This window comes from Aethalodelphis obliquidens, unplaced genomic scaffold (assembly GCF_003676395.1).
Source record: "Aethalodelphis obliquidens isolate GAN/ISIS:26980383/991018 unplaced genomic scaffold, ASM367639v1 scaffold26, whole genome shotgun sequence".
NCBI classification, from domain to species: domain Eukaryota; kingdom Metazoa; phylum Chordata; class Mammalia; order Artiodactyla; family Delphinidae; genus Aethalodelphis; species Aethalodelphis obliquidens.
In genome coordinates this window covers 19,323,064-19,343,255 of record NW_020837970.1, presented here as the reverse complement: position 1 = coordinate 19,343,255, position 20,192 = coordinate 19,323,064, and the positions used below count along the sequence as shown (strand labels likewise).

Here is a 20,192-nt window from a genome sequence, read left to right as displayed (position 1 = left end):
TACCTAACGGAAGGAGGTGGGAAGAGGATGGGCACAAGAGATGGGAGTGAGCAGGGCCAGAGTTTCAGAGATTTCTGAAGAAAGCCAGGCAAGAGGGTGGGAAGAGAAAGATTCTAGGCAGAAGGGACAGTACAACAAAACAACTGTATGGGGTATCTCAGCAGCTAGCTGTTGCCCTTGAAATTAAAATACTTTGAGAAGCAGTGGCAATATTGCTCAGACTCAGACTCTAGTTCTCGCTCTGCTTGGCATTTGGAAGAAAAACGACCCCTTCTGAAAATTACAGGGAGGAGACCTCAAGAGGAAGATATTTAAGGCTTCTTGCTATTTGGTTTGAGGTAATTTTAAGAAGAAAGTCAAAGAATATGACCCAATTTACATCATAACTTTATGAGACAAATCATCTCTCTCACATGGTACTTTGGCACCTTACTTTTCCTCATTTAATATATTCAAAGCATTTTAACTTGTCATTTAATAGTCTTCTAAAATATGATTTTTGCTGGATGCATAGTATTCTGGTATATGAAGAGACCATTATTTATTTAACCAATCAGCTATTGTTGGCCATTTACAATTTTTCTCCATTAAATATCTATCATTCCAATACATATCACTGCAATTTCTATGCATAAATCTTTACACACATCCAGGATTATTTCATTAATGCGAATTATTAGACGTAGAAATGCTGGTCAAAGTAGGTGCAAATTTTAAGCCTTTTAAATTATATCATCAAACTGCTTTCCAAAAAGATTAAGTTTGCACGACTACTACCAGCAATGTAGGAGAATCCCCATTTTACTGTAATTTTGCCAAGAGTAGGTTATTATTTTAAAACTCTCTATATAGGCCAAAAAAGGGGGCTGCATTAACCTGCATTTATTCCACTATTAGCAAGGCTGAACTCTTTTCAGGTCAACTGTTCAGTTTCATAAACAGACTATTTTATCTTTCCCTTCCCTTCAACTGAGGCTTTCTTTCATTCTTGTTAATTTATAAGTGCCACTTATATCTGCTGCAATTACTTTTCCAAGTTTTTAATTAAAGGATTTTGATCACTTTAGCCACTCTGAAGAATGGATTTCATAAGGGACCAGGTTAGAACAAGAGAGACCAGTTAGGATACTACTGCCACTGTCTTAGAAAAAAGATTAACTGAACTTGAACTAGGGGATTAAAGCAAGGAGAAAGAAAGACTAAAGAACTGGATGTGGGAAGAAATTTAGAAGATCAGAATGATCAAGAATGATTCCCAGATTTCTAGCAAAAGTGAATAGGTGGGCAGTGATACCACTGAGATACAGAAAAATCAGAGGAGAAAGATATTTAGAGAAAAATGTTAAGTTCAGTTTTGGACAGGTGAAGTTTGAGGTACCTAGGGGCATCCAATTAGAAATGTCTGAAGCTCAGCGGAGGGTCTGGTCTAGGAATCTCGGAGTTACTGTTATGTAAGTTATATCTGAAACCGTGAGTGTGAAGAATAATAGGTTGAAGACAGAATTTTGTGGAACACTAATATTTTAATGAGAAAGCTGAAGAAAAGATGCTCATGAAAACAAAAGTAATGGACAGGAAAATAAGAGGAGAAACAACATAAATACAGTGTTATCAAGCCAAAGTAGTGGAGCATTTCATGGGCTGTAAGTAAAGATGAAGGGATTCAATGCACACCAAGAAGGCAAATATGGATTTTAAGGGTTTTAAAGCAGCCATTTGGAAGAAAGCTCATCTTTAATGATCTCAGTATTTTTTTTTAAGTTTTATGGTGACTATGGAAGACCTCAAAAGGTCAAGAATGGGAATTAATAAAGATGATAAAGTACTGTTTGTGAACATATGTGTATATGAAGGTGACAATTATGACCTCAATAATATAAATGAGGGTAATGGTTCATCTTCCTCCAGAATAATCTTTTAGTGGTTTTAAAAAAAAATCGCAATTGCTTTTCACTCCCTCACACCACACACAAAAATGAACTCAAAATGGTTTAAAGACTTAAATATAAGACATGACACAATAAAACTCCTAGAAGAGAACACAGGCAAAACATTCTCTAACATAAATCATAGCAATGTTTTCTTAAGTCAGTCTCCCAAGGCAACAGAAATAAAAGCAAAAATAAACTAATGGGACCTAATCAAACATAAAAGCTTTTGTACAGCAAATAAAACCATAAACAAACAGAAAGACAACCCACGGAATGGGAGAAAATATTTGCAAATGATGTGACCAACAAGAATTAATTTCCAAAATATACAAACAGCTCAATATCAAAAAAACAAACAACCCAATCAAAAAATGGGCAGAAGACCTAAATAAATATTTCTCCAAAGAAGACATAGAGATGGCCAACAAGCACATGAAAAAATGCTCAACTTCACTAATCATTAGAGAAATGCAAATCAAAACTACCAGTCCGTATGGCCATCATCAAAAAGTCTACCTATAATGAATGCTGGAGAGGGAGTAAAGAAAAGGGAACCCTCTTACACTGTTGGTGGGAATGTAAATTGGTCCAGCTACTACGGAAAACAGTATGGAGGTTCCTCAAAAAATTAAAAATAGAGCTACCACATGATCCAGCCATCCCACTCCTGGGCATATATCTGGAGAAAACTATAATTCAAAGAGATACATGCACTCCAATGTTCACAGAGGCACTATTTACAATAGCCAAGACATAGAAGCAACCTAAATGTCCATCTAGAGATGAATGGATAAAGAACAGAACCACCATATGACCCAGCAATCCCACTACTGGGCATATACCCTGAGAAAACCATAATTCAAAAAGAGTCATGTACCAAAATGTTCATTGCAGCTCTATTTACAATAGCCCGGAGATGGAAACAACCTAAGTGTCCATCATCAGATGAATGGATAAAGAAGATGTGGCACATATATACAATGGAATATTACTCAGCCATAAGAAGAAACAAAATTGAGCTATTTGTAATGAGGTGGATAGACCTAGAGTCTGTCATACAGAGTGAAGTAAGTCAGAAGGAGAAAGACAAATACCGTATGCTAACACATATATATGGAATTTAAGAAAAAAAATGTCATGAAGAACCTAGGGGTAAGACAGGAATAAAGACACAGACCTACTAGAGAATGGACTTGAGGATATGGGGAGGGGGAAGGGTAAGCTGTGACAAAGTGAGAGAGAGGCATGGACATATATACACTACCAAATGTAAGGTAGATAGCTAGTGGGAAGCAGCCGCATAGCACAGGGAGATCAGCTCAGTGCTTTGTGACCGCCTGGAGGGGTGGGATAGGGAGGGTGGGAGGGAGGGAGATCCAAGAGGGAAGAGATATGGGAACATATGTATATGTATAACTGATTCACTTTGTTATAAAGCAGAAACTAACACACCATTGTAAAGCAATTATACTCTAATAAAGATGTAAAAAAAAGAAAAAGAAAGATGTGGTATATACATACAATGGAATACTACTCAAGTAAGTCAGACAGAGAAAGACAAATACCATGTGATATCACTTACATGTGGAATCTTAAAAAATGATGCAAATGAACTTATTTACAAAACAGAAACAGACTCAAAGACATAGAAAACAAACATGGTTAACCAAAGGGTAAAGGGGGAAGAGGGATAAATTAGGAGTCTGGGATTAGCATGCAAACTATTATATATAGAATGGATAAACACCAAGGTCCTACTTTTCACTGCAGGGAACTATATTTAATGTCCTGTAATAAACCATAATGGAAAAGAATATGAAAAAGAATATATCTATGTATAACTAAATCACTTTGTTGTACACCAGAAATGAACACAACATTGTAAATCAACTATACTTCAATAAAATAAAATTTTTAAAAAGATGATGTGGTGTGTAAACACACACGCGCGCACACACACACACACACACACACACACACACAATGGAATACTACTCAGCCATAAAAAAGAATGAAATAATGCCATTTGCAGCAACATGGATGGACCTAGAGATTACCATATTAAGTGAAGTGAGTCAGAAAGAGAAAGACAAATATCATACGATATCACTTATATGTGGAACCTAAAATATGATACAAATGAACTGATTTACAAAACAGAAACAGACTCACAGACATAGAAAACAAACTTGTGGTTACCAAAGGGGAAAGGTGGGGGTAGGGATAAATTAGAAGTTTGGGATTAGCAGATACAAACTACTATATATAAAATAGATAAACAACAAGGTCCTACTGTATATCATAGGGAACTATATTCAATATCTGTAATAAACTACAATGGACAAGAAAATGAAAAGTATATATATATATATATATATGTACGTATAACTGAATCACTTTGCTGTACACCAGAAACTAAGACAACTTGTAAATCAACTGTAGTTCAATTTTAAAAAGTAAATAAATAAATAAATAAATCTCAGTTGCTTTTAAAATACTAAAAGTCTATGAAAAGGTACAAAGGAAAACATGAATAATAAAGTAACCACAAACATGAAATCGTTCTAGTTGTCATATTTCACGATTTCAACACAAAGTTTCATTCATATATTTAATAATTATTTGCTGATAATCTACAATGATAAAAAATTATTAAGACCAGTCCCTGTTGATAAGGACCTCAGTCTAGCAGTAGTGGGGAAAGGCACATAAACAAATCAGTGAGAAAAACTACTGGTAAAAAGAGAGCTATTTTAAGACACATAATAATTACCTGAGGGTAAGAGAATGGTTATGAAAAGCTTCAAAGAGGAGTGAGGTGAACTATTCTTTAAGAACTATCTAGAAATTTTAGCTGTGGGTGAAAGGATACAGGGAACAGAGCCATCAAATTGCATATGTTCAGATCCTAAATGCTGTCTGATAAAGATGAATCCATTTCCATGCAAGGTTCAGGTGGAAGAGTGCCAGAAGTTTATTTAATTAACCCTTATAATAACTCATTTAACTGATAAAAGAAATGAAGAAACAGGTAAGTTAAATAACTTGGCCAAGTTCACATAGCTAAGTGACAGATGTAAGACTGGAACCCAGGCATTCTGGGTCCAGAGACTGCTGTTAACTGAGGGGTACCACAGAGAAGTAGTTAACACGTGAAGGGTCTGGGTGTGTTCTGTACATATGCTATAAGGAGTTTGCGTTTATCCTAAGCCAAGGAAACTGAGAGTTCTAATAAATGAGAGCAGAACACTGTAATTAATCATGACGTAAAGGAAAGTTAGATCACAAAGAAGACTGGGAGAAAACGGGAGATCAATGTTTAACGTGGACAGAGATCAGAGTGAGCAGAATAGAAGGGTAGGAGCAGTATTGGGTTGGCCAAAATGTTCGTTCGGTGTTTTTCCATAAAATGGCTCTAGTAGCGCTTACTGATCTTTAACTTCATTCAAAACAATTTTGTTAGATTGTATTGTGACAGCTGTCATATCAGCATGCATTTAAAAAAAAACTTATCAAAATTGGTGAATTCTTGTACAGCCATCTTAATATTGAAGACAGAAGAAAAAAAGCAACATTTTTGGCATATTATGCTTTACAAGAAAGGTAAAAACGCAACTGAAACACAAAAAAAGATTTGTGCAGTGCATGGAGAAGGTGCTGTGACTGATCAAACGTGTCAAAAGTGGTTTGCCAAGTTTCATGCTGGAGATTTCTCGCTGGACGATGCTCCATGGTCGGGTAGACCAGTTGAAGTTGATAGCAGTCAAATCGAAACAATAACTGAGAACAATCAACGTTACACCACACGGGAGATAGCTAACATACTCAAAATATCCAAATCAAGCTTTGAAAACCATTTGCACCAGCTCGGTTATGTGAATTGCTTTGATGATAGGGTTCCACATAAGTTGAGCAAAAAAAAACCTTCTTGACTGTATTTCCGCATGCGATTCTCTACTTAAATATAATGAAAATGTTCCGTTTTAAAAACAAATTGTGATGGGCGATGAAAAGTGGACACTGTACAACAGTGTGGAATGGAAGAGATCGTGAGGCAAGTGAAATGAACCACCACCAACCACACCAAAGGCTGGTCTTCATCCAAAGAAGGTGATGTTGTGTATATGGTGGGATTGGAAGGGAGTCCTCTTATTATGAGCTCCTTCTGGAAAACCAAATGATTAATTCCAACAAGTACTGCTCCCAATTAGACCAACTGAAAGCAGCACTCGCTGAAAAGCATCCAGAATTAATCAACAGAAAACACATACTCTTCCATCAAGATAACGCAGCAAGACTGCATGTTTCTTTGATGACCAGGCAGAAACTGTTACAGCTTAGCTGGGAAGTTCTGATTCATTCGTCGTATTCACCAGACATTGCACCTTCGGATTTCCATTTATTTTGGTCTTTACAATATTCTCTTAATGGAAAAAATTTCAATTCCCTGCAAGACTGTAAAAGGCACCCGGAACAGTTCTTTGCTCAAAAAGATAAAAAGTTTTGGGAAGATGGAATTATGAAGTTGCCTGAAAAATCGCAGAAGGCAGTGGAACAAAAGGATGAACATGCTGTTCAATAAAGTTCTTGGTGAAAATGAAAAATGTAACTTTCATTTTTAATTAAAAACCGAAGGAACTTTTGGCCAACCCAATAGGGTGACGTTAGGGTATGACTTCAGAGAAAGAGGGTGTAATTTAAAACTTCAGTGATAGATTTGTTATGAGTATTGACAAAGTCAATTTAGAATTTATCAATTTGTCTCACAAAAATACAAATGGAAAAATTTATTCTTTTGCGGGGGAGGGAAGATGTGTATCGTAGGCAATTATGAACGTTTTAAGAGAAAAGGAAAAATCCCTGTTTAAAAAAAAAAACTCATGACCCATTTTAAGTGTTATCAACAATCTGAGATGACAGGAAATACACGATGAGCTAATTCACGTCACAGCATGTGTAGAAATCCCAGGAGTTAACGATAAAACAATAAATTTGAAATATTTAACAGATGAAGACTGAACTTATAACCCTTTCTGCATTAACACTCACTAAAGAATTTCCTGTAGCTGTAACTTTTAAAAAAATAACAGAAATCAGACAGCTATGACTATAAATATAACTATATAAATAAATACACATATATAACCTCCAACCATTTCTCATAAACTGCTTTCCCCATCAGAAAAAGAAACAAATACTTTCAGTTATGGGACAAGATTCAAAATAAAATTTTCCAAAAATTTTTTGTACACAGTGACTTCCTATCTATAAACGAAAAGAGAAGGCCTCATGTGACACACATTAACATTACAGCTTGAATTACTGTAAATACCACCTAGATTATGAAACAGAACATTAACACACCAGAAACCCCATTGTGCAATAGTCACTACCCTGCCCTTGTCCAAAAGTGATCACTATCGTGATGAATTGTGAGATTGGGATTGACATATGTAAACTAATATGTATAAAATGGATAACTAATAAGAACCTGATGTATAAAAAAATAAGATTAAAAAAATAAAACCATAGGTTAGTTTTGCCTATTTTTAAACTTTATAAAAATGGAATCATACAGTATGTATTATTTCGTGCCTGGCTTTTTTGATTCAATGGTATTATCCATGTTGTTGAGCGGTGGTCTGTCAATTTTCATTGTTGATAATGCCACTGTATGATTAGAACACTATCTATTCTATGGCTGATGGTTTCTGGTTTTGATTTACTGTGAATAAAGCTGGTGAGAACATTATCATGCATGTTTTTTGATGCATATAGTTATATACTTCTGATGAGTATACTCCTAAGAATACAACCATTGTAAAAGATAACGTTTGTATGCAGTTTTAGTAGAGTCTGCCAAACAGTGATTAAATCAATGTACAGTCCTAACAGCAGTACATTAGAGTCTCCATTATTGTTCCTCATCTTAGCCAACACCTGGTATTGTTAGTCTCTTGAGTTTTAACCACTCTGGTGGAGTACAGTGGTACCTCATTGTGGCTTTATATTTCTCTAAGAACTAATGATAAGAACCTCATTTTCAAATGTTTAGTAGTCACCTGGAGACCTGTGAGGTAGCTGTTCAAGTCTTGCCCGTTTTCTACTGGATTATCTGTCTTTGTTTACTTACTGATCTATAGTTCTTTATAGAGTCTATATCAGAGGTTGAAACTTTTTCTGAAAAGGGCCAGATAGTACATATTTTAGGCTTTGTGGGCCATGTGGTCTCCACCACAACTACTCAACTCCTTTGCTGTAGCATGAAAGCAGCCACAGTCAATACATAAATGAGTGTGACTGTGTGCCAATAAAACTTTATTTATGGACAATAAAATCTGAATTTCATAAAATGTTATATATCACTAAATATTATTCTTCTGATATGGTTCAACCATTTAAAACTATATAAACTATTTTTAGTTCACAGGCTGAATAAATCGAAGGGGTTGGCAGACTTGGTCCACGAGCTGTATTTTGCTGACTCTTGGTCTAAATAAAGACCTTTGTCAAGTTACATATAAGTCTTGTCTTGTTATTCCTTACAAGAATCAACTTCTGGCTTTGCTGAAACTCTTTATTTTGAATGTTTGTTTTCTATTTCATTAATTTTTGCTCTTATGATTACTTGTTTTCTTTGGGTTAAATTTGCTATTCTTTTTTTAGCTTTTTTGAGATGGATATTTATTTGTTTGTTTATTTTATTGAAGTACAGTTAGTTTCTGGTGAACAACAAAGTGATTCAGTCATATATATATATATATTTTTTTTTTAAGATTCTTTTCCATTATAGGTTATTACGAGATATTGAATATAGTTCCTTGTGCTATACAGTACAGTACCACCTTGTTGTTTATCTACTTTATATAGAGAAGTCTGTATCTGCTAATCCCAAACTCCAATTTTTCCTTCCCCCCACCCTTCCCTTTTGGTAACCATAAGTTTGTTTTCTTATGTTTGTTTCTGTTTAGTAAATAATTTCATTTGTATCATACTCCAACTAGTATGAAAATCTCTAGCTCCATCCATGTTGCTATAAATGGCATTATTTCATTCCTTTTTATGGCTGAGTAGTATTCCACTGTGTGTGTGTGTGTGTGTGTGTGTGTGTGTGTGTGTGTATGTGTGTATACCACATCCTCTTTATCCATTCATTGAGATATATATTTAAATCGCTAAATTTTCAGCATTTCTTCCCTTCTAATATATGTACTTAAGGCTATAAATTTCCTCTAAGCATCCCCTAAGTTTTGAAAGGTTAAGCTAACAAAGATATGACCTATTTTTAAATTTTCAACATTTCATTTCTGACCCATAGATTATTTCAAAGTGATTCACTTAAGTTTCAAACACTAGGAGATCTTCAACTTATCTTTTTTTTTAAAGTCACTTTCCTGTAATTAGTTCCAACCTTAATTCCACAGTGGTCAAACCTATAGAATTTCTATTCTCTCAAATTTAAGATTTGTCCTGTAGTCAGTATATGGTATATTTTAATGGGCGGGCCAAAAAGTGCCTTTGGTTTTTTAAGTAAAAATAAAAGATACATTTTTCATTTTCACCAAGAACTTTATTGAACAATGTATTTCACCCTTTTGTTCCCCTACCTTCTGCCATTTTCCAGGCAACTTCATAATTCCATCTTCCCAAAACTTTTTATCTTTTTGAGCAAAGAACTGTTCCAGGTACCTTGTACAGTCTTCCAGGGAACTGAAATTTTTTCCATCATTCACTTTGTAATAAAGTAGAAACTAACACACCATTGTAAAGCAATTATACTCCAATAAAGATGTTTTTTTAAAAAAAGAGAATATTGTAAAGACCAAAATAAATGGAAATCCGAAGGTGCAATGTCTGGTGAATACGACGGATGAATCAGAACTTCCCAGCTAAGCTGTAACAGTTTCTGCCTGGTCATCAAAGAAACATGCAGTCTTGCTGCGTTATCTTGATGGAAGAGTATGCGTTTTCTGTTGATTAATTCCGGATGCTTTTCAGCGAGTGCTGCTTTCAGTTGGTCTAATTGGGAGCAGTACTTGTTGGAATTAATCATTTGGTTTTCCAGAAGGAGCTCATAATAAGAGGACTCCCTTCCAATCCCACCATATACACAACATCACCTTCTTTGGATGAAGACCAGCCTTCGGTGTGGTTGATGGTGGTTCACTTCGCTTGTCCCATGATCTCTTCCATTCCACACTGTTGTACAGTGTCCACTTTCATCACTCATCACAATTTGTTTTAAAAACGGAACATTTTCATTATATTTAAGTAGAGAATCGCATGGGGAATTACGGTCAAGAAGGTTTTCTTCGCTCAACTTATGTGGAACCCTATCATCAAAGCGATTCACATAACCAAACTGGCGCAAATGATTTTCAACACTTGATTTGGATGTTTTGAGTATGTTGGCTATTTCCCGTGTGGTATAACGTTGATTGTTCTCAGTTATTCTTTTGATTTGATCACTATCAACTTCAACTGGTCTACCTGACCGTGGAGCATTGTCCAGCAAGAAATCTCCAGCATGAAACTTGGCAAACCACTTTTGACACGTTTGATCAGTCACAGCACCTTCTCCATGCACTGCACAATCTTCTTTTGTGTTTCAGTTGCGTCTTTACCTTTCTTGAAATAATAAAGCATAATATGCCAAAATTTTTGCTTTTTTCTTCCATCTTCAATATTAAAATGGCTCTACAAAAATTCACCAATTTTGGTAAGTCTTGCTTTAAATGCACCCTGATGCGGCAACTGTCACATACAATCTAACAAAATTGTTTCAAATGAAGTTGAAGACATCTAAGTGCTACTAGAGTCATCTTACAGAAAAAACTGAAGGAACCTTTTGGCCCACCCAATAGTAACGGTTCACAGGCACTTATAAAACATAGAGTTTATTTGTTTGGTGCAATATTTTACAAATGTCAATAAGGTCAAGTTTGTTAATTGTGTTGTGCAGTTTTGTAATATAACTGTTTGTGGTTTTTATTTTGTTTATACTTATTTGTCTTGTGCTACATATCCTATCAGCTACTGAAGTGTGTTAAAATTTATCACTAGGACTGTGGGTTTGTCTCGTCTACTTCTCCTTGTAGTTCTATCAGTTTCTGCCTTTCACATTTTGAGATTATGTTATGAGGTAATATACTTAGAATGGTTTTATTTTCCTGGTATATTAACTCTTAATAATATGAAATGTCCCACTTTATCTCTAATAATGCATCTTGCTTTTTTGCTTGGTATCTACAACAGCTTTTTTCCAGTTAGTTCAGGCATGGTTTACCTTTTTCCATCCTTGTAATTTTCAAATTTTCTGTATCCTTATATTTAGTGTGTCTCTCATACAAGTAATACATAGTTAGGTTTTAATTTCTTTCCAATCTGACTTTTAATTAGAGTAGTTAGTCCATTTACAATTACTGATATATTTGTATTTAAACCTACCATCTCACTATTTGCTTTCTATTAGTCCAACTTATTCTATGTTCCTTTTCCTTTCCTTTCTTACCTTCTTTTGGAGAATTTTTAATTTTATTTTCTTCTTCTATATCTTGTTAGTTATAGATTCTTCTATTATTCTTTCAAGGCTTCTCACAGAGATTACAGTACACATCCCTGCCTTATTAATCTCTAATATAAAGTAGTACTTTCACCATTTCCTGGAAATTTTAAGAACCTTAGAAGACTAACTCCATATCCTTACTCCTGACTTATACGTTTGTGTACTGTATTTTAAATCTCATATAACATTATTATTTTACATATTCAATATTCACTTTGATTTACCCAAATATTTAACTTTTCCTTTTCTCCTCATTTTTCTTTCATCACCTGAACTTTCATGAAAAATGCCATCAATTTGTGACACGATCAAAGCCATCCATGTTTTATGTCATGATTTCTGCATCTAAAGTTTTACCTAAAGTAATCTTTTCCTGCTCCTAGGTGACGAAGTTATTCTCCTACAATTTCTTCTATTAACTTTACAGTTTTACCCTTCAAATTTCAGTCACTATTAAACCAAATGGAAGTCATTTGCATGGTCACTGTAACACAGAAATTCAATTTTTTTTCTCTCCATTTTAGGAAGCCATTTCCCCCCAAACCATTTACTGAACAATTAGCCCATTCCTCATTCCTTCCGCTGGTCTATTTCTCAGTTCTTGTGACAATACAATACTTTCTTTAAAAAAAAAAAAAAAAGCACTGTGACTTTTTAATACATTTAAATATCTTGTAGAGTAAGCTCTCCACTCTTTTTACTCTCCATAGCAAACCCAGCAGTTCACAAACCTTTATTCTTCTATGTACATTTTAGAAGAAAACTTCCAGGTTCATCAAAAAATCCATTAAGAATCTTGATTCATATATGCCAAATTTATACATTAACTTGGGAGGATGAATGACATTTTAAATATTATATCAACCCATCCAAGAGCATGAAACATCTACTTTGCTATTTATTTATCATCTATGTTCTCTACTAGAGTTTTAAATTTTTCTTGACAAAGGTCTTGTATATTCTTGGTAAGTTATATTTCTAGATATTTTATAGTCTTTTCCTATTGAAAATTTATCTATTTTAAAATATTTTTTCTTTTTAAATATTTTCTATTGATTATTGCTGGTATAGAGAAATAATTCTGATTTTGATAAATTTATCCTGTATGGCAAACCTGCCCAATGTTGTTTTCTATTATATACTAGTTTGCTGATTCTGTAGGTGTTTCAGGTAGACAACCAAATCATCTGTCAACAGAACAATCTTATCTCTTCTTCCAATTTCAACACCATTATTTCTTTTTCTTCTCTTATGGTACTGGTAGAACTATGTTATTAAATAGTAGAGGTAACTCTGGCCAACCTAAACTTTTCTGTCTCTTCTGTCATTTCCTGAGAGGAGTATGGTAAACTCTTTAACAACTGTTGATTTATCTATTTCCCTCAGCTGTTATTTAGTTTTTGTTTGATATATTTTGAGGCTGCATATACATTTATGTTGACTGTACTGTTTTGTTTAGCTTTCTTTTATTCTTAATTACTTTTTATTGGAATATAGTTGCGTTACAATGTTGTGTTAGTTTCTTGCTGTACAGCAAAGTGAATCAGTCATACATATATCCCATGTTTTTTAGATTTCCTTTCCATTTAGGTCACCACAGAGCACTGAGTAGAGTTCCCTGTGCTATACAGTAGGTCCTCATTAGTTATCTATTTTATACATAGTAGTGTATACATGTCATTACCAATCTCCCAATTCATCCCAGCCCCCCTTCCCCCCTTGGTAATCGTAAATTACCATACATCTTGACTCTATTTCTGCTTTGCAAATAAGTTCATCTCTACCATTTTTCTAGATTCCACATATAAGCAATAACATACAATATTTATTTTTCTCTTTGACTTTACTTCACTCTGTATGACAATCTCTAGATCCACCCACGTCTCTGCAAATGGCACTATTTCATTCCTTTTTATGGCTGAGTAATATTCCAGCATATATATGTAACATATCTTCTTTATCCATTCCTCTGTTGATGGACATTTAGGTTGTTTCCATATCCTGACTATTGTAAATAGTGTGGCAATGAACATCAGGGTGCATGCATCCTTTTGAATTATGGTTTTCTCTGGATATATGCCTAGGAGTGGGATTTCTGGGTCATATGGTAGCTCTATTTTTAGTTTTTTAAGGAACCTCCATACTGTTCTCCATAGTGGCTGTATCAATTTACATTCCCACCAACAGTGTAGGAGGGTTCCTTTTTCTCCACACTCTCTCCAGCATTTACTGTTTGCAGACTTTTTGATGATGGCCATTCTGACTGGGGTGAGGTGATACCTCATTGTAGTTTTGATTTGCATTTCTCTAATGATTAGTGATATTGAGCATCCTTTCATGTGTTTGTTGGCCATCTGTATATCTTCTTTGGAGAAATGTCTATTTAGGTCTTCTGTCCATTTTTGGATTAGGTTGTTTGTTCTTTTGATATTGAGGTGCATGAGCTGTCTGTATATTTTGGAGATTAATCCCTTGTCAGCTGCTCCGTTTGCAAATATCTTCTCCCATTCTGAGGGCTGTCTTTCAGTTTGGTTTATGGTTTCCTTTGCTATGCAAAAGCTTCTAAGTTTATTTACGTCGCATTTGTTTATTTTCATTTCCATTACGCTAGGCGGTTGATCAAAAAAGATCTTGCTGTGATTTGTTCACTATATGTTTCCTGTTATATCTTCTTGATCTATGATTCCTCTTACGAATAAATGTTCCTTCTGCTATTTTCGTCTTTTAGATGGCTACCTCAACTTTCTTTTGTTTTGCCTATTATGTCTTTTCCATCCTTTTATTTTAAATCTCACTGCCTTATTAGTTTTATGTGTATCTTTGTAAACAACATATTGGGGTGTTTTTGTAATCCAATCTGCTTTTAATTGATGAGTTTGACCCATTTACATTATTATAATTACCATTATATTGGGAGTTATTTCTGCATTTTATTCATACTTTGTCTTTATAGTATACAATGTTTATTTTTCCCCCTTTTGTGCTTTCAGCTGGATAAATCTTTCTTCTGCTGTTTAAAAGTTATATGTATATTCTATTTCGTTCTGTGGTAACTGCCCTTAAGTTCCAAACTCATATTTTATTTCTTAATATTTATATCTATAGGTATACAGATATTAGTATTTCTAGCTTTCCCCTAACAACACACATACACTTGTCTATACCCACTACTTGGTATTGTCAAAAATTTTAGTAGTGGGCTATCATTAACATACTTTTTCTTTACTTTGATTCTCTCCTTTTTAAAAAACAACAATAATGAATGTTCCCAAGTTACTAATGATGCACAGCAAACCCCAAAACATAAAACCACCATTATTGGCATAAAACAACCATTATTTTCTTATGCTCACAGATCCTGTAGGTCAGGAATTATGACAGGGCACAGCAGGGATGGCTTATCTCTGCTCCACAATGTCTAAGAAGACTTGAATGTCTGGGGGTGACACAGAAAGCTGGGGGCTGAAGTCAACTGAAGACTTTTTCATTCACAAGTCTGGTTCCTTGGTTAGATGACCTGAAAGTTGGTCTCAGGTGGAGCTGTCTATTAGAGCACCTACAATGTAGGCTCTCCTCGCGGTCTGGGCTTCACACAGCATGGTAGCTAGGTTCTGAGATGGAGATCCCAAGAGGAAGTGTCTGGAAAGCACTAACTTCAAGAGAACCAAGAGAACTCCACATGGCTTTTTATAAGTCTCAGAAGTCATGTGATATCTCTATTGATTCAAATAGCTCTAAGCCCACTCAGATTCAAGGACAAGGGGTATAATAAACTCCAGCACTCACTAGGAGGACTTCAAAGAATTTGGGGGCTACATTTTAAAACTCCCATATCTCTTACAGCCCTTCCTGAATGTGTCTCTTCTTATTTGAGTATTCATTCCAAAAGTGCTTTCAGTGTGTATTTTTGTGTAGCAAACCTTCCTAGGTCTTGTACGATGAGAATTTTTCCTATGCCTCACATTTTGGGTATATATAAATGCTATGTGAATTCAATGTTCTTTTCCTTTAAATCTTTAAAAAATTACTCCACTGTCCTCTTGAAATCACATCTCTCAAAATCAACACTAGGTGCAATCTAATTCTTGTCCCTTTATAGGTGATCTGCTCTTTGTCACTGGGAGCTTTTAGAAGCTCTTTTTGACTCTGATGTTATCAGCCACTGTAAATGAGTCTAATGGTGAGTGTTTTCTCCTCTCAATCTTAGGTATTTAAGTATTTAGCAGTCATTAAAAGTATTTAGCAGTCATTAAAAGCCCTCTCAATCTTAGGTCTTCCATTAATCTTTAATTCTGAGAAATTTATCTTAATTATTTCTTCAAATATTTCTTTCTCTCTTTTTATTTCCGATCTCCTCTAGGATTCCTATTTATCTGGATACAAGCCCTTCTACATCTAACTTTCACACCCCTTGGCTTTTATTCTATGCATTCTCTCATTTAATGCTATGTTCTTAGAGAGTTTCTCAATGTAATCTTCCAACTCAGGAGTTTGTTCATCAGCTGTATATCTTAGACTATTACTCAGTCTACCGTGTTCTTTACCTTCACTACATTTTTCATACCTAATATTTCTACTTGGTTCTGTTTTCACATTTTCTAGTTCTTGCATTATATTGCTAATATCCTTCTTATCTCCTTAAATGTATTTATCATGCTTATTTTAAATTCTTGGTCAATTTTTCCACTAATTCTCCATCAGATGGTATATGTTATTCACTTGGTTGTCTTTCTCTGAGAGCAGCTGTACAATTCAGGGGAGTAGCTTGGCTATAAACTAATGTTCTTCTGGTGTACCAGCCACTCTATCTGAGAACATCTATGGTCACCAGGCCCTAACTGCAGGAGGATGAGCCCTGGAGCAAAGAGTTCTAAGGACCTCAGAACTACTGTTTTTTATTCCAATTTGCTGGGCATTCCACAGGTAACTCCTCTGGTCAAGGTTTCATATTTAAATTCTTAGGTAGAAATAGCACCGGCCTCGGAGTCTTCCTAGGTTAAAACCTACCAATCTGGGAGTTTGGAGGCAGTGTGGGGGAAAAAGTTGAAAAGTGATCCCCTAAGGGCAGTCAGGCCATATCAGTTTCATTAATGCCATCAGAGCCCCAGTAGACCTTTTGAATGGACATGGAAGCCTGGGCCATTCCTGTTCATTTCTGCTGTGAAAAGATAGTCTCAAGGCAACACCAGCGAGGAAGATAAAATTTAACAGCCTCCTTCCAATCTACTTTCTCACTGTTACCGCTGGCAGTCCTTCGTCCCAGGCTGCAGCCACCACCCCCACAAACCATCTTTCTTTCACTCATCCATAAACACATACAGGTTCATAGCACCTGAGTCTCCCCATAATTCCCTCTCACTCCTCTAGTTTCTTCAGAGTTGATTTTGGGTGAGAGAGTCAACAGCTAGAATTAGATTGACAGAAAATGGAAACCAGCCTAGAAACTACTTTCTTCATCAAAGGTGTAGAAGTCTTGCTCAATTTCAACCACTCCCAACTCAGTTCAAAGATTTCAGGCAAGCAGATGAATGAAAAGTTAATATTTAATAGAACATCTTACCACCAAAAAAGCTACCTGGGGCATCTAGTTTAGAGAGTAATTCTTTCATGGATAGAGATCTTATGCCAATCTCTAGCTTCATACCTTTGAAAACACCTTTTAGCTATTTTTTCTAACTTTTCATCACCATAGACTTATAAAGCATTCGGTGTAAACTTCTGAGTGAAATAAAAAACAACCAAAACTCTTCTATTGGTCTGCTCACTAAGATTTTTGACCTTGAGATATTTTTAAGCACCAGAGTTCCCCAGTCATCTAATGAAAATCAAAATCGTGGCAGGCACTCTAAAACACATATGTACAACTATTAGCCTCAAGCCAATATGAAACTATGTTAGATACAGAGAAGTTAGCAGATAGGCTGCTATTTCAATAGTAGGCAAAAATGGAAGGACCTAACATAGAACCTTAGACATTCTCCCCAATTGAGGTTGGGGAGGAAAAGGAAGAGTTGGTGGACTATTGATAAGACTTGGTAAGTAAATGAATTTGGTTGCCCCCTAAAATAAGGTTATCAAAAAAGCTAGTTCAACCTTAAACTGTATTGTAGAATACAATATCTAGTACCAAGGAGGTGATGTTTTTGCTCTGTTCTGTACTGATGAGATGGTATCAGTAATACTTTTCAGTACTGAGCACCACACCACATTCTCTGAAGGTCAAAATCTTTTAAATTTTTGCCAATATGATGGTGGGGAAAATGGTATCTTTTAAATTTGTATTTTTCTGACTGCTAGTAAAATTGACTACCTACTGATGAAGAAATGCAAATAGCTAATAAACTCCTGTGAATTGCCTGTTGGCAGTCTTTATCAGCTTTCTTTAGGTTATTTCTTTTTAAAAAATCTCTTTCTGAAAGGTCTCTTTATTTTAATGATTCTGACCCTTTCTCAGTTATGTGTTGCAAATATTTTCTCCCAATATATCATTTGTACAGGGTTTTTCTATAACTTTTTAAAAAATGTGTATGTTGTCAGAATTTGTTGGGTTTTGCTTGACATGCCATTTCTCTTTTTCCTAAGACAGTCTCTCCCATCAGAGATAATTCAAACGCTATCCCATATATTCTTCACCTTTTCACATTTAGACCTTTGAAATGAAGTAGAGATCCAACTTTATTTCCTTCCACTTAAAAGTCTTTTGTACCAATACCCTTTAATAAATAAAACACTTTTCCCCTCTGAATTGAAGTACCACTTTGATAATATTTTAAAGTTCCATAATTACTTGTATCAGCTAGATTTTATTCCTTTCTATTGTCTAGGCTATTCTTGGGCCAATGCCATGCTGTTTTGATTGGAGAAGGTTATTTAATTTTAATATCTGGGTTTCTTCACTCTTATTCTTTTCTCAGTTTTCTAGAATGTATTCACTTAAAGGGCACTTTCTTAAGGCACAGATGATAAGATGGAACAGGATACAAAGTACCAGATGTATGTGTTATCCTGTAACTAAAAACTGCAGTTAATTAAGCTAACAGACAGAGTCTTAATTAGATTCCATACAATGAATAAAAACAAAGAGCAGAAATTAATTGCATGGACAAATGTAACTAATACATATGGCAGACACTACGCCTCCCATTTGACGCTAATAACAAGGTACTTTACTTTGGAGGAAACTGAGGCACAGGTAGAAAAATGGAGAGAGCATCAAGCCAAGAACCTGACTAACGAAAAAAACAAAAAGAGAAAACATCCACCAAGGGAGGCATGGAAGTTCACTAATATTTTACTTGTCCAGTTCCAATTACATAGAGGTAAAGAAATCAGTCATTCTACCACTGGTCTAATCCTACTTACTATCTAGCCAGAGCAATGGTTGAGCTCAAGTGAGGTAACAGTTATATGAACTCTAAGGCCTGCACTTTTGATTTGCAGAGATTATGAATCCATCCACAAATAGCAATACAGAAAATAAACATTCTATGCCTCTGCCAGCACAGAACCCCAATGTGCTCCCCAATTCCTATCAAACAGAGTAGGAATGTGACTACTTTCCACTCTGAAACCCACAAAATGTACCAAGAGAAAGAAACCTTCATATAAAATATGAGATCACCCCAAACCATGTATCAGGAAGTAGTATATCAAATACAATACACTTTGAGACAACCTGATAATGAATATCATAAGTTAATATATACCTCTACATATCCAAGCAGTGTTGGATTTCCCTAAAAGTAACAGAGAAGATCTTAAAGATTTTTATTTGAAACAAAGACAGATTTGCAGACAATTCATAGGAGAGAGAGCAAATGTTCCTCTGAGGGTACACTTCCATATGGAGGAAAAACAAGGGAGATGGGGAGATTATGTGTACATGCCATGGTCATTTTCTTTGACTTCCAAATCAGAGAACCTATAAGGGAGATGCTGCAATGGTCAGCATTAGTTGCAAAGAAAGAAATCATCAAATCAAACAGGTTGTTATGTTGAGAGCCACACTGCGCTCCTTCCTAGGTGATCTATTCACCCTAAAGGAGGGAACACCAATGCTTAGGATATGTGGTTCTGGGTCAGAGAAAGAGAAATCATTTTTGAGATAAGAAAAGTGAACTGAACCTTCCAGATGCCATAGATCACACCCTTCCCTACCCTACACTACAGATAATAACAACAATAACTAACTTTGAGCTTTTACCATATTCTAGTCACTATTCTGGGAGTTTTACAAGCATTACTCTTCTAGTCCTGAAAACAACTCCAATGAGGTAAGTACTCTCATTAAATCTCCACTTTACAGATGAGAAAAATGAAGCTCAGAGAAGTAAATTTCCTATAGTTATATAGCTAGGAAGTGTAAGACCCAGCATTTGAACTCAAGTAGCCCATTTACTTTTAACTATTATGGTGTATTGCCTCTTCCACATTAACCTTTAACAATTACAAACCCATAAAGTACACAGGCTTTTTAAAATTTATAAAGGAAACATTTGCATACCTTGTACTGTAAGCTCTGCTTGAGCTTCAATGGTCTCATTTCCATTATCAGCTATACAAAAGTAAGTGCCAGCATCATCCTCGGTGATGTCACTGATCTCCAGACTACCACCTGCCAGCAGTACCAATCTTTCAGAGCTGCATTAAAACATATTGATACAATTCAGAACCAGGAAAATAACACCTGAAAAGCA

At 35.2% G+C, this 20,192-nt stretch overlaps 1 protein-coding gene across 11 annotated transcripts in view; it reads right to left on the bottom strand.

Moving 5' to 3' along the window:
* Nucleotides 1–20,192, bottom strand: part of NEO1 (neogenin 1) — a 237,875-nt gene that overhangs the window by 130,301 nt on the left and 87,382 nt on the right. For all 11 annotated transcript variants that reach the window (XM_027123555.1, XM_027123553.1, XM_027123547.1 and 8 more), the window contains one exon: nucleotides 20,000–20,136. In XM_027123555.1, the coding sequence (XP_026979356.1) occupies nucleotides 20,000–20,136 (137 nt within the window). The remainder of the gene's footprint in view (nucleotides 1–19,999; nucleotides 20,137–20,192) is intronic.